The sequence below is a fragment of the Entelurus aequoreus genome, linkage group LG02 (assembly GCF_033978785.1).
Source record: "Entelurus aequoreus isolate RoL-2023_Sb linkage group LG02, RoL_Eaeq_v1.1, whole genome shotgun sequence".
Taxonomy (NCBI): domain Eukaryota; kingdom Metazoa; phylum Chordata; class Actinopteri; order Syngnathiformes; family Syngnathidae; genus Entelurus; species Entelurus aequoreus.
In genome coordinates this window covers 67,760,713-67,777,841 of record NC_084732.1, presented here as the reverse complement: position 1 = coordinate 67,777,841, position 17,129 = coordinate 67,760,713, and the positions used below count along the sequence as shown (strand labels likewise).

At 42.5% G+C, this 17,129-nt stretch overlaps 1 protein-coding gene across 2 annotated transcripts in view; it reads left to right on the top strand.

Annotated features, from left to right (window-relative positions):
- fam189a1 (family with sequence similarity 189 member A1) overlaps positions 1-17,129 on the top strand; it is a 287,604-nt gene that overhangs the window by 224,829 nt on the left and 45,646 nt on the right. For both annotated transcript variants that reach the window (XM_062068824.1, XM_062068833.1), the window contains exon 4: positions 12,644-12,775. In XM_062068824.1, the coding sequence (XP_061924808.1) occupies positions 12,644-12,775 (132 nt within the window). The remainder of the gene's footprint in view (positions 1-12,643; positions 12,776-17,129) is intronic.

Sequence of the window (17,129 nt, the reverse complement as noted above, 5' to 3'; positions counted from 1 at the left end):
ATATATATATATATATATATATATATATATATATATATATATATATATATATATATATATATATATATATATATATATATATATATATGTGTGTCTTAATTAGATATCCAAAAAATAGTGCTCCATACCGTGGTAGAGCGTAATATGTATGTGTGGGAAAAATCACAAGACTATTTCATCTCTACAGGCCTGTTTCATGAGGGGTTTTCCTCAATCCTCAGGAGATTTTAATGGAAGCATTCACATACCATGGTTTATATAGGGCACAGAGCGGGTGGGTACAGGCAGGCGTGGGGGCGTGGTGATTGACTCATGTGTTACCTAGGAGGTGTTTCCTTCTGTGACGGTATGCTGATACAATTTCGCTGCGCTTGTTGAGGGATGACCCCAACTAACCATCATGCCGACTAATAAACCCAACTAAATCCGAAATAGGAAAAATCAGCAAAACAATCCTGGACAGAATCAACACAAAAATTACAGACAAAACACCACTCAACCAATGGAGAAATACAGCAGCAGTAATCAAATGGTTTAGCAACATCCAAGACAAACAACAGCACAACTTTATCTCCTTCGATGTCGAAGAATTTTACCCTTCCATCACACAAGACCTACTGACCAAAGCACTAGACTTTGCCTCGGACTATGACTCAATCACAGGCAACGAAAGAAACATCATCATCCACGCAAAGAACTCCATACTCTTCCGCAACGGTACACCATGGCAAAAAAATAACAATTCAACATTCGACGTCACTATGGGGAGTTTTGACGGAGCAGAAACGTGCAAACTTGTTGGGAGTTTCCTCCTCTCCCAGCTCGCTAGCCTCAACCTGAACCTTGGTATTTACCGTGATGACGGACTGGCAGTGTGTCGCACCTCGCCAAGGAGCAGCGAGAATACCAAGAAGCGTATATGCCAAATCTTCAAAGAGAACGGTCTACGGATCACGATTGAAGCCAACAAGCAAACCGTCAACTTCCTCAACGTCACTTTCAACCTGAGGAATAACAGCTACCAACCATTCATGAAACCCAACACAACACTCCAATACGTGCACCATGACAGCAACCACCCACCCACCACCACGAAAAGAATACCTACCGGAATTAATAAAAGACTATCGATGCAGTCATCTAGCAAAGCTGAATTCGACAAAGCAACCCCCCCGTACCAAAAAGCACTTGATGAATGCGGATACAACTTCACCCTCACCTACGAACCCACGCCAGGAAACCAACCAAAAAGGAGCAGAAAACGAAACAACATTATCTGGTACAACCCCCCATACAGCAAAAACGTCTCAACTAATATTGGCCACAAATTCCTTACCCTGATCGACAAACACTTCCCCAAAGGCAACACCCTAAGAAAAGTATTCAACAAGAACAACATTAAATTGAGCTACAGCTGCATGAACAACATGCGACAAATCATTTCAAACCACAATAAAGCAATTGAAAAGGAGCCGCCCACCACCAGGCAGAACGACTCCAAAACCGACAAAGGCTGTAACTGCCGCAAGAAACCTGATTGCCTTCTCAACGGGGGGTGCTTACAACCATCAGTCGTTTACCAAGCAAAGGTAACACGCAAGGACATTAACACATCCGACACATATGTAGGATTAACTGAGGGAGAATTGAAAACCAGATGGAACAATCACAAGGCTTCTTTCAGATGCAAAAGACTCCGGAACACTACAGAACTCAGCAAACACATTTGGAATCTCAAAGACAATAATGTTGAATACTCAATAACATGGCAAATTCTTGCATCCAGCACACCTTACAACAGTGGTAACAAAAGATGCAACCTATGCTTAAAAGAGAAACTGTTCATCATATACCGTCCAGACTTGTCATCCCTCAACAAGCGCAGCGAAATTGTATCAGCATGCCGTCACAGAAGGAAACACCTCCTAGGTAACACATGAGTCAATCACCACGCCCCCACGCCTGCCTGTACCCACCCGCTCTGTGCCCTATATAAACCTTGGTATGTGAATGCTTCCATTAAAATCTCCTGAGGATTGAGGAAAACCCCTCATGAAACAGGCCTGTAGAGATGAAATAGTCTTGTGATTTTTCCCACACATACATATATATATATATATATATATATATATATATATATATATATATATATATATATATATATATATATATATATATATATATATATATATATATATATATATATATATATATATATATATATATATATATATCAGTGGTCACCAACCTTTTCGAGCCCAAGATCCCTGGTCTCAGCCAAAAACCAAAGCAAGATCTACCCCTGCGTCAACTATGTGTCATATATATAGATACAGTACAGGCCAAAAGTTTGCACACGCCTTATCATTTAATGTGTTTTCTTTATTTGCATGACTATTTACATTGTAGATTATTACTGAAGGCATCAAAACTATGAATGAACACATGTGGAGTTATGTACTTAACAAAAAAAGGTGAAATAACTGAAAACATGTTTTATATTCTAGTTTCTTCAAAATAGGCACCCTTTGCTCTGATTCCTGCTTTGCACACTCTTGGAATTCTCTCGATGAGCTTCAAGAGGTAGTCACCTGAAATGGTTTGAAATGAGAAGGTGTGTCCAAACTTTTCAACGTGTTTTCTTTATTTTCATGACTATTTACATTGTAGATTGTCACTGAAGGCATCAAAACTATGACACCTGTGAAGTGAAAACCATTTCAGGTGACTAGCTCTCGAAGCTCATCGAGAGAATGCCAAGAGTGTGCAAAAAGTAATTAGAGCAAAGGGTGGCGATTTTGAAGAAACTAGAATAAAAAAACATTTTTTCAGTTATTTCACCTTTTTTTGTTAAAGGCCTACTGAAATGATTTTTTTTTAGTTAAACGGGAATAGCAGATCCATTCTATGTGTCATACTTGATAATTTTGCGATATTGCCATATTTTTGCTGAAAGGATTTAGTAGAGAAAATCGACGATAAAGTTTGCAACTTTTGCTCGCTGATAAAAAAAAGCCTTGCCTGTACCGGAAGTAGCGTGACGTCACAGGAGCTAGTATTCCTCACAATTCCCCATTGTTTACAATGGAGCGAGACAGATTCGGACCGAGAAAGTGATGATTACCCTATTAATTTGAGCGAGGATGAAAGATTCGTAGATGAGGAACGTTACAGTGAAGGACTTGAGAGACAGTGATGGACGTATCTTTTTTCGCTCTGACCGTAACTTAGGTACAAGCTGGCTCATTGGATTCCACACTCTCCTTTTTTTATTGTGGATCACGGATTTGTATTTTAAACCACCTCGGATACTATATCCTCTTGAAAATGAGAGTAGAGAACGCGAAATGGACATTCAGTGCCTTTTATCTCCACGACAATACATCGGGGAAATGCTTTAGCTACAAGCTAACGTGATAGCATCGTGCTTTAACTGCATATAGAAACAAAAAAATAAACCCCTGACTGGAAGGATAGATAGAAAATCAACAATACTATTAAACCGTGGACATGTAAATACACGGTTAATGCTTTCCAGGCTGGCGAAGGTTAACAATGCTGTGCTAACGACGCCATTGAAGCTAACTTAGCAACCTAGCAACGGGACCTCACAGAGCAATGCTAAAAACATTAGCTCTCCACCTACGCCAGCCAGCCCTCATCTACTCATCAACACCCGTGCTCACCTGCGTTCCAGCGATCGGCAGAAGGACGAAGGACTTCACCCGATGCGTTTGGCGACCCGGAGACGTAGGAAGTCAAGGTGAGGTCGGCGGCTAGCGCAGCTAGCGCGCCTAGCGCGGCTAGCGCAGCTAGCGCTCCAACAAAGTCCTCCTGGTTGTGTTGCTGTAGTCCGCTGCTAATACACCGATCCCACCTACAACTGTCTTCTTTGCAGCCTTCATTGTTCATTAAACAAATTGCAAAAGATGTCCAGAATACTGTGGAATTATGAAATGAAAACAGAGCTTTTTGTATAGGATTCTACGGGTACCATAACTTCTGTTACTCTGACTTCGTCACGTGCATACGTCATCATACCGCGACGTTTCAGCCGGATATTTCCCGGGAAGTTTTAAATGTCACTTTATAAGTTAACCCGGCCGTATTGGCATGTGTTGCAATGTTAAGATTTCATCATTGATATATAAACTATCAGACTGCGTGGTCGGTAGTAGTGGGTTTCAGTAGGCCTTTAAGTACATAACTCCACATGTGTTCATTCATAGTTTTGATGCCTTCAGTGACAAGCTACGATGCAAATAGTCATGAAAATAAAGAAAACCCATTGAATGAGAAGGTGTGTACTGTGTTTATACATATATATATATATATATATATATATATATATATATATATATATATATATATATATATATATATATATATATATATATATATATATATATATATATATATATATATATATATATATATATATATATATATATATATATATATATATATATATATATATATATATATATATATATATATATATATATATATATATATATATATATATATATATATAGTATATATAGTGGCGTGCCGTCACTAGAGGCAGGGGAGGCACGGCCTCACCTGCCATCATGGAAAGAAAAAAAAAAGTAAAAAGAAAAAAAATTAATTAAATTGTTATATGTATCCAGTGATTATACTAAAGTTATTTTCCATTTAACTTCACCAGTTATAGATTATTTTTATTTTTATTTTCACATTTGCCGTTCAAATACTGAGAAGAGACGGTGCGGTGGTCAGCAGCCAGTTGAGGCACGTCACTGATTTGTGCCTCAACATGGATTGTGCGCAATGACTCGGCTAACTGCTGGCCTGCTGTGCAGTGAGACCGTATTGCTATATGACTTATATTATACATTTCCATAGTTTAGTTAGCTGAGGTATATAATGTACAGTGTATTTTGTCAACAACTGTATGTGTGTAAGTATTTCTTGTGCTGAGCGATCATAAAACTGGAGGCTCGTCTCATAACCCCGCCTCCTGGTGCCAAGCACCTCCGCCGCAGAATGCATCGCCTGACAGGAGCGCCACACCAACCAAAGCCCACACTCAAACCCTCCACGTGCAAGACCGAATCCACCCAAAAAAAGTCACTTAACAAGAAGCCAAAAAGTGCAAAAACAACAATGCTCGCGCGGCGCGCCGGAGGAGCCGTGAACAGGGACACAACATTAGGTACACCTGCAGACGGCAGCGCGGATTTCATATTTCATTCATTCACAACTCCTCCAACACAAACACCACTGCTCCCGCACTTATAAGTAAAGGTAAGACCATAATAACGTTTTTTTTTATTAAATGTGCTTTTTTGTGTGCATGCTACAGTTTGTAAGTGTAAAGTTAAGTTAAAGTACCAATGATTGTCACACACACACGGTGTGGTGAAATGTGTCCTCTGCATTTGACCCATCCCCTTGTTCACCCCCTGAGACGTGAGGGGAGCAGTGGGCAGCAGCGGCGCCGCGCCCGGGAATAATTTTTGGTGATTTAACCCCCAATTCCAACCCTTGATGCTGAGTGCCAAGCAGGGAACACAACCCGTTAACTGCTGCCAATCACATGGTGAATAAGATACTCTTTAGGGTTCATATGTTTGTAAATCTGACTGTGATGATGCAGTGCCTCACCAGACATGAACCTCACCGCACGCCACTGATATATATGTATATATATATATATATATATATATATATATATATATATATATATATATATATATATATATATATATATATATATATACACTACCGTTCAAAAGTTTGGGGTCACATTGAAATGTCCTAATTTTGAAGGAAAAGCACTGTACTTTTCAACGAAGATAACTTTAAACTAGTCTTAACTTTAAAGAAATACACTCTATACATTGCTAATGTGGTAAAGGACTATTCTAGCTGCAAATGTCTGGTTTTTGGTGCAATATCTACATAGGTGCATAGAAGGCCCATTTCCAGCAAATATCACTCCAGTGTTCTAATGGTACAATGAGTTTGCTCATTGGCTCAGAAGGCTAATTGATGATTAGAAAACCCTTGTGCAATCATGTTCACACATCTGAAAACAGTTTAGATCGTTACAGAAGCTACAAAACTGACCTTCCTTTGAGCAGATTGAGTTTCTGGAGCATCACATTTGTGGGGTCAATTAAACGCTCAAAATGGCCAGAAAAGGAGAACTTTCATCTGAAACTCGACAGTCTATTCTTGTTCTTAGAAATGAAGGCTATTCCACAAAATTGTTTGGGTGACCCCAAACTTTTGAACGGTAGTGTATATATATATATATATATACGGTAGTGTATATATATATATATATATATATATATATATATATATATATATATATATATATATATATATATATATATATATATATATATATATATATATATATATATATATATATATATATATATATAGGGGTGTAACGGTACGTGTATTTGTATTGAACTGTTTCGGTATGGGGGTTTCGGTTCGGTTCGGAGGTGTACCGAACGAGTTTCCACACGGACATATTAAGTAGCGTACCGCATGTAGTGTAAACAATGCACACCGAGGCACAACACACGGCATGCTAGCAGCGCCCGGGCTACGACAACATGTAAAAGCCAGAGCTGGAAGACCCTCCTGCCTCGTTAAGATCAACAATGGAGAACGGAGGTTTGCCGACATTGTTCAGCAGCAGCAGGTATGCTTCTGACAACACGTCAAACATGCTAACCCATTGGAAGCGTCACCACCGCATTCAAGCAGCCTCTCCTCGGCGAGTCAGGCAGGGCTAATAACAAATGTTTTTATAGCAGCAGACTTAAGACCATATTGCATTAGAAACTAGATTTTGACCCACTTCTATGGTGGAAGAACAATAAGCCCATATATCCTCTAACTGCCAAGCTAGCCAGGCTGGGGGGTGGGGGGGGAGAAAAGTTAATCTGAGGCGGAGTTGACTTGAAACTGTTTAATGTTGCACTTTTTATATGTAGAAGAAAAGTTTTGTCATTTTATTTAATCTGAGCAACAACTTGTGGCAGTTTAAAGTTGATTAACGTGGACCCCAACTTAAACATGTTGAAAAATGTATTCGGGTTCTACCATTTAGTGGTCAATTTTACGGAATATGTACTGTACAATCTACTAATTAAAGTCTCAATCAATCAAAAAAATCACTTTATATGTAGAAAGGTTTTGTTAAGAAACCATTCTGAGCCTTATCTTATTTAGTTTTTATTTTATATATGTTGACCACATTAACCCTGGCAATGGACCCTGTGTGTATATATATGTTATGCCATTGTTTAACAATTTCTTACTGTACCGAAAATGAACCGAACCGTGACCTCTAAACCGAGGTACGTACCGAACCGAAATTTTTCTTAAATGGCGATTCGATATGAATCTCGATACATGGGTTACGATACGATTCACTAACAATGCTTTTTAATGCAATTTGATGCAGATGGAAGCTTTCCATGGTAAAAAGAAAATGAAATGTATCATGTATCATGTCAGAACAATGTCATGTGTTTATTTTGTAAATAGACATACAGAACAGACGGTGCCTGTATTAATTATGAGCAAACAGTAGAAGTATCAACTTTGAGGCATTGCCATCCATTAACTTAAATAAAAGAAGAAAAGCTAGCAGGTGTTTACTGTTGTTTGCTCAGGTAGAAACAATTAAATACAGAGAAAGAAAAATGTGCATCAAGTAGAGGAGTTATAACGCCACAATAACACGAGTGCAAGATACAATTAAGTGGCAACACACAATACAAAACAGCAGCTTCAGTGAAGAAGCTCAAATACTTTTATACATGTATTTACTATTTTGAATGCATTACAAAACACATCCATCGTCATGTCTTTCATAATGATTGTGAACATTCCAAAAAAAGTGCAGTTCCCCTTTAAGTGAAGTTCACTTGAAACCTTTGAGGATAAATTGTTGTGTTATAAACTTTTGTGTAGTGTTGCTTCTTATTTGTAAATATTTCAGGCTGATTCGTTATGTGTATGCACCGGCAGCTGAACCCAATGTGACAGCGTGTCATAATTACGACCATCAGCCGAATGAAAATATACCGGAAGCAGTATCATTAGTCCAGAATTGAACAGTGTGGTAGTTGGTGTCATTACCTCGCAGAGTTGTGTCTAACTTGGGGCTGGAAGTCTTTCAAGTCCAACTAAACCATTCCTTTAAAAAAAAAATCCAAACGTTAACCACACTTTAGTTTTACGGTCATATTTTGTAGTAGATCTACAAGCAACCGATTCGTGACTTTCCAACCAAACATTGACCGATCCATACTATATACAGGTCGATCCAGAGGCTCGCCAAACGATGTATACATATCTCTAAAGTTCTAATCGGTTATCGGTTTGTACTGATTAGTTTTACACCCCTAAAATATATATATATATATATATATATATATATATATATATATATATATATATATATATATATATATATATATATATATATATATATATATATATATATATATATATATATATATATATATATATATATATATATATATATATATACATATATATATATATATATATATATATATATATATATATATATATATATATATATATCCATTTTCTACCGCTTGTCCCTTTCGGGGTTGCAGGGGGTGCTGGAGCCTATCTCAACTGCATTTGGGCGGATGGCGGGGTACACCCTGGACAAGTCGCCACCTCATCACAGGGCCAACACAGATAGACAGACAATATTCACACTCACATTCACACACTAGGGCCAATTTAGTGTTGCCAATCAACCTATCCCCAGGTGCATGTCTTTGGAGGTGGGAGGAAGCCGGAGTACCCGGAGGGAACCCACGCAGTCACGGGGAGAACATGCAAACTCCACACAGAAAGATCCCGAGCCCGGGATTGAACTCAGGACTACTCAGGACCTTTGTATTGTGAGGCACATGAACTAACCCCTGTGCCACTGTGCTGCCCGTCTAGCTAGTGTTAGCTGTCAGTGAATGTATATTATATCATAACATCAACATGACTGCAAATTGTTCATTGCTTCTCTTGGACTGCTTTTGTATGTGTGCATAATTTTTTTCGGGCCAGAAAATTTTTTTATTACATAAACTTGGTAATTGTGAAAAACATAGACAGCTTTAAAACAAATGTCTTCTGTTAAACCACTAATGATAACTTAGGCTAACCCATGGTGGTCTTGTTTTTTGGTTTTAAAAAATGTAACTGTGAGCAAGTTGCAAACATCCCCTTTAATCTCAACTCCTGATCCTCATCTTGACACATGCCTTTGTCATGTAAACATGTTAAAATCCTGTATTGACCGAAATGACTCGCCTGACGTAACTGACTCGAAACATTCCGGCTCATGTCCTGCTGATCCACAGAAGAATGAAACCATTTTTTATCGCTATCTTAGATGTTAAATACTGGGATTCCAACGCTATGCCCTCAGACTAGATGTGCCTTATCGAGTCCTTAAGCAGGAGCTGATGAAACTGCTCTGTTGAGAGGCAAAAGGTCGTCAGATGTTTTCTAAACATTGTCAATCGTATGGCAATTTTGTCCAAATCTCACTTTAGTCAGAGCCCAAACAACTGGCAGTGGACTTATTCCCCTATATTTTGCAATTTGGATCCTGCACCATACCCTCAGACTACAGCTGTCCTATGTAGTCTTTGAGCATTAACTGATTAAGCCTGCTCGGATTAGAGACAAAACGTCTTCTCCTGTAAGACCATTATTAATGTTGTCAACAGAAGTTGGGCAGTTTTGTTAAAACGTAATTTTGTTTCAGAACTAAAAGATAGAGGGGCTCTGGTTGGATTGATTGGAAGGTGCCTCCACCTTGGAGGTTGAAATACTTTGGATCCTTAGCCATGGCCCGAGGCCACGGCTATCCTAACTAGTCTCTGAAAATGAACTGATAAAGCCTGCTCGAATTAGAGGCGAACATCTTCTACTGTAAAACAACCAGTGGCGGGCTGTCAGGGCCAGCAAGGCCTTCTCTGCTGGCCTAACATAACCAGAAATCATGATCATAATTAAAGATAAATGTAATTTTTTATTTACTTTCCCTAAATATATAAAAGTATTCATATTCTCTTCATGTCATATGGTGCTCCTTCCAGTGCTGTTGTTTTTAGGTTAGAGTTTGTATCCAATCAGAATTCAGCTCGCTTATGTTGCCATGCTGTACCAAACCTGCGGGTGTCTGTGCGCTGTATGTGAACGGACACATACAGCTGATAGACAGTTGCGATAGCCAATCAGATCACGAGTTGTTGTCAGTAAGGCCTTCTAGCTGGCCTCATGCTGTGATTGGATACTCACGTGGGAGTCCCAAGTGAGTATCCAATCACAAGTTGCGAAAACAGGAAGTGGCACCGGCGCCATACGAGCCATAGAAAGCCACAGAAAACTCACCGGTACTTACAAAGAAGGAGAGCAACATGTTGATTAGGTGGCAGATATACAGTATATTTGCAAGGCCATTTTCAAGAAGGATACTTAAGAGAAACTACATCTTGTGAGACAAGGCGACAACGGAAGCTATCCCGGTGAAATGGTTTTCCCGCGGCTTTCACACGAATCAACCGACTTTGATCAACTACGAGCGGTACCACTGGCTTATACGGCGTCAAATGGGTGCTACAAATTGTGAGTTCAAATATTAAATTTCTTAATTTTTTTATGTTTCATTTGTCTTTTAATTTTGACAGTACCACATAAGGCAGCACTGTGACACAGGAGTTAGTGCATGTGCCTCACAATACGAAGGTCCTGAGTTGAATCCCGGGCTCGAGATCTTTCTGTGTGGAGTTTGCATGTTTTTCCCTCCGGGTACTCTGGCTTCCTCCCACCTCCAAAGACATGCACCTGGGGATAGGTTGATTGGCAACACTAAATTGGCCCTAGTGTGTGAATGTGAGTGTGAATGTTGTCTGTCTATTTGTGTTGGCCCTGCGATGAGGTGGCGACTTGTCCAGGGTGTACCGCCCGAATGCAGCTGAGATAGGCTCCAGCACCCACCGTGACAAGCGGTAGACAATGGATGGATGGAGTACCACGTGAGATGTGTTTTAATTGCTGAAGCGGATTGATTGAATGTTAAATGCGCCGAAAAATAGACCGTTTTTGTCATGTCTGTGTGATCATGTTTTGTTTTAGTCATGTTCGGTTTCGTTTTTGGACACTTTGTGCACTTTTGTTTGTTTTGTCACCATAGAAACCCATTAATTTTCACCTGTCATGTCACGCACCTGTTTCATGTTTTGAGTCACGCACCTGTTTTCACTAATCATGTCACTATTATTTAAGCCCATTGTTGCCAGGAAGTCAGCCTGGCGACATCACACTCTCTACACACCCTTATGATCCATGCTGCTCTTTTTCATGCCCTTTTCTCATCCGAGTAAGTTTTCTTTATTCATGCCATAGTTTGCAAGTTTTGTTTTATGTCCATAGTTCTGCCTTTGTGCGAGTTTTTGTTTTTATAGCCAAGTTTTGTACTTCCGCCATTGTGCGCGCCTTTTGTTTATTCCTTTTTTGAGTGTTAAAATTAAATATGTATTCACCTTCACGCCATGTCTGGTCCAAATCATTTGCACCACGGGAGAACAAACCACGCTATAGTCCACGCCTTGACAGATGTCGCCAGGCTGACTTCCTGGCAACAATGGGCTTAAATAATAGTGACATGATTAGTGAAAACAGGTGCGTGACTCAAAACGTGAAACAGGTGCGTGACATGACAGGTGAACACTAATGGGTTGCCATGGTGACAAAACAAACAAAAGTGCACAAAGAGTCCAAAAACAAAACCGAACATGACTAAAACAAAACATGATCACACAGACATGACAGTTTTGTCCACTGTTGAGGGGCTCCAATGGCCAGTAGTGTGCAAGTGTGTTTCTGTATAGTAGTCGGACTGGGTAGGACATCACCGAAGGCCTAGGTGAGAAACGCACAGTCCGCCACTGAAAACAATCATCTGTTTTGTCAACTGTAGCTGAGCAGTTTTGTCAAAACCGCATTTTCAAAAGTACGTTTTATCAAAGTAGAAAACCTTCAGATGCCGTGTGATATAGAGCATCGTTCAGAAGCAAAGATGTCACTTTAAACCAGCACCACCGACTCTACCCTTCACAACTTTTGTTGATATCAACGGCAAAAATGACATTTGCCACTGAACTGAATCAAACTGTACTATCTGGCGGGAAATAAGGATGCACACATATTATATCCTACCTACTGACTTCACTTTTACTTCCTTATGTTAATCCCCGACAATCCTTCCCGAGTCCTGACTGGAATATTGATGTTTCCAATCTCCTTACCTCAATTTAATTAACCCATACTTGTTGGGTTCATGTCCTGCTTTCTTTCAATCTGGGACACATAGCAGAGGTGTCTCTCCCAAGGTAGCTTCTCATATTTCACTGTCTCCTTTGTTACACACTTCCTTTTGCCATTGCTATTTACATGCGGTATGTACTTTGTTACATTCTACCACATTCATCTGTAAGAGCAAAGGCTTTTCTCAAAGCTGTACAGATTTCTGCATGTTAGTGTGTATTTCTTATTTAATTTCCTCTTCCCTCCACCACCCCAGCTCAAGTTCGACAGCGACGGAGTGTGTGTGTGCTGCGAGCTCCAGCAACAGAGCTCGAGCTGCAACAACCTTGGAGAGACGCTGAAACTTAACCCCCTGAGGGACTGCAACACCATACGCTTGCGACTCAAGGTGCGTAGGGAGTTGTGTGACGGTCGTGGTTGCTTCTCTCGCTCTCTCTCTCTCTATCCAGTTTACAGCAGAACTTGGACTAAAAGGGACTAATTAGGTGAACTCCTCTCGCCTGGGCCTGGGTGCAGTTTCTGGAGGGAGTTAAAGGCCTGATCCTGACTACACACAGGGGAGACTGAGACAGACGTGGCCGTGCTCAGTCTCCCCTGCAGGCTTTTTGATTGCTGTAGGTGGTGATAAATGGGAGCTTGTCCTTTTTTGGTTTAACTCAGGGGTCGGCAACCCAAAACGTTAAAAGATCCATATTGGACGAAAAACACCAAAAAAAATCTGTCTGGAGCTGCAAAAAATTAAAAGTCTTATATAAGTGTTATAACGAAGGCAACACATGATGTAAGTGTCTATATTAGCTATATTAACCTATTATATTCGTTGACAGAAATGTTGTATTTTAATTATTATTGTACACATTTTTGCACCATTGGAAATCATTAGTAAAATGGAGGCCTATCACAGAATGAGATAACTTCTGAAAATTAATGTCTTAGAATGGCCAACCGTATAGATGTGTGTATAAGTTTAAGGAAACGGCAGGCTGTCTTCTTCTAATGGATTTATTACAATCTTTGCAAGCTGGGTAATGTTTGCTGTGGTCTGGAACAACATGGCAACAAACAACTATGAGAAATAATGTGTCATGAGACATCCATCCATCCATTTTCTACCGCTTGTCCCTTTTGGGGTCGCGGGGGGTGCTGGAGCCTATCTCAGCTGCATTCAGGCGGAATGCGGGGTACACCCTGGACAAGTCGCCACCTGATCACAGTGCTACCACAGCTAGACAGACAACATTCACACTCACATTCACACACTAGGGCCAATTTAGTGTTGCCAATCAACCTATCCCCAGGTGCATGTCTTTGGAGGTGGGAGGAAGCCGGAGTACCCGGAGGGAACCCACGCAGTCACGGTGAGAACATGCAAACTCCACACAGAAAGATCCCAAGCTGTTGAACTCAGGACTACTCAGGCACATGAACTAACCCCTGTTCCACTGTGCTGCTCGTCATGAGACATGCAAATATAAATTAAATACACAGAGGACATAAGTAAAGGAAATTAAATAAGCTCAAATATACCTACAAATGAGGCATAATGATGCAATATGTACATACAGCTAAAGTCAGATCGGGTTAATACCGCCACGGGTAAGATGTACCCCCGTGCTACCTGCCGCATTCGGGTAGATGGGGCTCGTAAGCCTTGGATGGCAACCTGTCTAGGAGAAGGTCACTCTGAACTAAAACCGGGACTGCGAGGAGTTGCGCCCCACAGTTCGCTATTAGCATAGTAAAGCCAACCATGGAGTACAAAGTCATCCCAAATCCTATACTTCCAGCGGCGGGAGTCCGCAGAAACATCGCAGCGGATGGTGGTGCTGGTCCTCCTCCTGGAGGACACCATGACGACAGGACCTCAAACCCTGGGATTGTCCCAGGGAGGGTCCTGTCCGAACACAGCACCCCGTCCAATGCACTCATGCGCTGTCGGAGACCATTTGTTATGGGAACCTTCAACGCATGCACAGCGAGAGAAGAAGCGAGATTGATAGAACTTGCACACTGTGCAGAGGAACGGGGAGTGGAGATCCTGGGGGTCCAAGAACACAGGAGAGTGCACACTGATGACCCCATCCTGTACTGCAGAGTGGAGAGATGCACGTTCATTTCTGCATCTGCGTGGAGGAACGAGGCCCAGGCCGCAACAGGCGGTGTAGGGTTAATGCTGGGCCCACGGGCACGTAAGGCTCTCCGTCGGGTTTACCACCACACCGACAGGATTCTGAGCGCAGAGTTTTCGGGCAACCCAGTAACAACAGTCATAGTCGTGTACTCACCCACCAACGTGGCACCATCTGACGTGGTGGAGAAGTTCTTTGAGGACCTTGTAAGAGCGGTCCGTGGCGTCCCAGCGCACAACTTCCTGGCAATCCTTGGGGACTTCAATGCAAGGCTTGGACCAGAGGACGCACCCTTCCCTTACCACGACTCTACCAACTGCAACGGCACCTACCTCACTGCCTTCCTCATGGAACACGAGCTACTGGCGGTGAATACCATCTTCCGGAATAGAACAGGAAAGAGGTGGACCTTCCGAGACCGAGCCTCAGGAACACTACGGCAGCTAGATTACATCCTAGTGAGGAAGAAATGGAGGAACTCCATCCTGAATGCTGAGCCATACAGCACTTTTAGTTCTGTGGGCTCAGACCACCGTGTGGTCTCAATGAGAGTTTGCCTGAGCCTCAGGGTCCCCAAACCAAGTCCCAAGATCCGGTATAACTGGAAAGCTTTCTCAAGTGACCCTGGCCTTCAAACCAGATACGCAGAGGAGATGAGGAGACGATTCCAGCAGCTGGACAGGGGAGCGGAGGCCAGTGGAGAATACAGGAGATTCGTCACTGCGAATGAGGAGGCGACCAGGCTGTGCGTGCCCATGATGGAGAGAGTCAGTACGATCCAAACACCCAGAGGTCGTAGCAGCACGAGGGATGGTGGAGGAAGCCCGCCTCAACTTTGAGCGGGAACCAACTGTGGAGAGGCGTGGCGAGCTGAATGAAGCCAAACAGTTTCTTTTCAGATGCTATGATACCATCAAAGGGGAAGAACTGATGGAGAGAGTGCGGAGGGTGCAGGCGGCGCAAGGTGAACAACAGTATGGGGGAGGCCTGGAGGGTCATCAATGAGATGACGGGGCGGAAGAGGACCAAGGAGGGACAGGTGGAGGGACACAGCCCGGAGGAGAGGGTGACAACCTGGTCCAGTCACTTCAAAAGGCTGCTGGGAGAAACAGCAGACGCAGCTGAGGAAGAAGAAATACCATCAGTCCTCCCAAACCTGAACATCAACGATGGTCCCTTCACACTCGGAGAGCTCGCCAGGGCAAAAGCCACAGTAAGAGTGGAAAAAAGTGCTGGCCCGGACGGCATACCCCCAGAGGTCGTGAAGAACTGTAATCTTGATGACATCATTCTAGAGTCCTGCAACCTTGCTCTGCTGCACAATCGGCTGCCTGATATGTGGTCTCTATCAAACATCGTACCAGTGCCCAAATCCGGAGACCTCTCGAAGCCAGACAACTACCGAGGCATCAGCCTGACCTGTATCACTGCGAAAGTCTACAACCGCATGATCCTAAACAGGGTCCGGCATGCAATCGACCCTCACCTGAGAGTAAATCAGAACGGCTTTCGAGAAGGACGAACAACTACAGCCCAGATCTTGGCACTTAGGAGATTGTTTGAGGAGGTGAGGAAGGACAACCTGACTGCAGTCCTATGCTTCATATACTTCAAAAAGGCAGTTGACTCGATACATCGAGGCACGATGGTGAAGATCTTGAAGGCATACAGTATTCCTCCGAACCTACTCCGAGCAATAGAGTCCATGTACGCAGGAACAAGGGCCAGGGTGGTGACCCCAGATGGCAACAGCGATGAGTTTGACATCCTGGCTGCAGTTATACAAGGGGATACACTAGCCCCCTTCCACTTCATCATAGTCCTTGACCATGCGCTCAGGAAGGCAATAAATGGGCGAGAGCAGGAACTTGGCTTCACGCTGACACCAAGGAAGTCGAGTCGACAACCGGCAGTGGTCCTGACAGACCTTGACTATGCGGATGACATCAGTCTGCTCTCCAACAACGTGGAACAAGCACAAGAACTCCTACACAGGGTAGAGCTAGAGTGCGCCAAGGTTGGCCTTAGGCTAAATGCCAAGAAAACTGAGGTCATGACCTACAATGTTCCACCAGAACATCAACCTCTGATAACAGCAGGAGGCACTGTGCTGAAAGAAGTTGAGGACTTCAAATACCTGGGCGGATGGGTCAACTCAACTGAGCAGGATTTAAAAGTGAGGAAGGCACTTGCATGGAGGGCCCTGAACGGCATGACCAGTGTATGGAGCTCCAACCTCCCCCGCCAAATCAAACTCAGCTTCTTCTACGCGACAGTTGAGTCCGTTCTCCTCTATGGCAGCGAATGCTGGACCCTGAAGCCAACCCTGGAGAGGTCTCTGGATGGTTGCTACACGAGGATGCTGCGTGCAGTGCATAACATCAACAAGAGTGCGCAAGTAACCAACAGAGTCCTCTACAGGGGAATACCAAGGGTGAGCGAGAAGATTGCTGTAAGGAGAATGAGACTAGCAGGGCACTGCCAAAGGCATCAGGAGCTGCCAGCCAGCAAATTGGTACTGTGGGAACCAACACATGGGCATCGGTCAAGAGGACGTCCCACACTAACATACGTGGATGTACTCAAGAAGGATGCAGGAGCTCAGAGTACCAA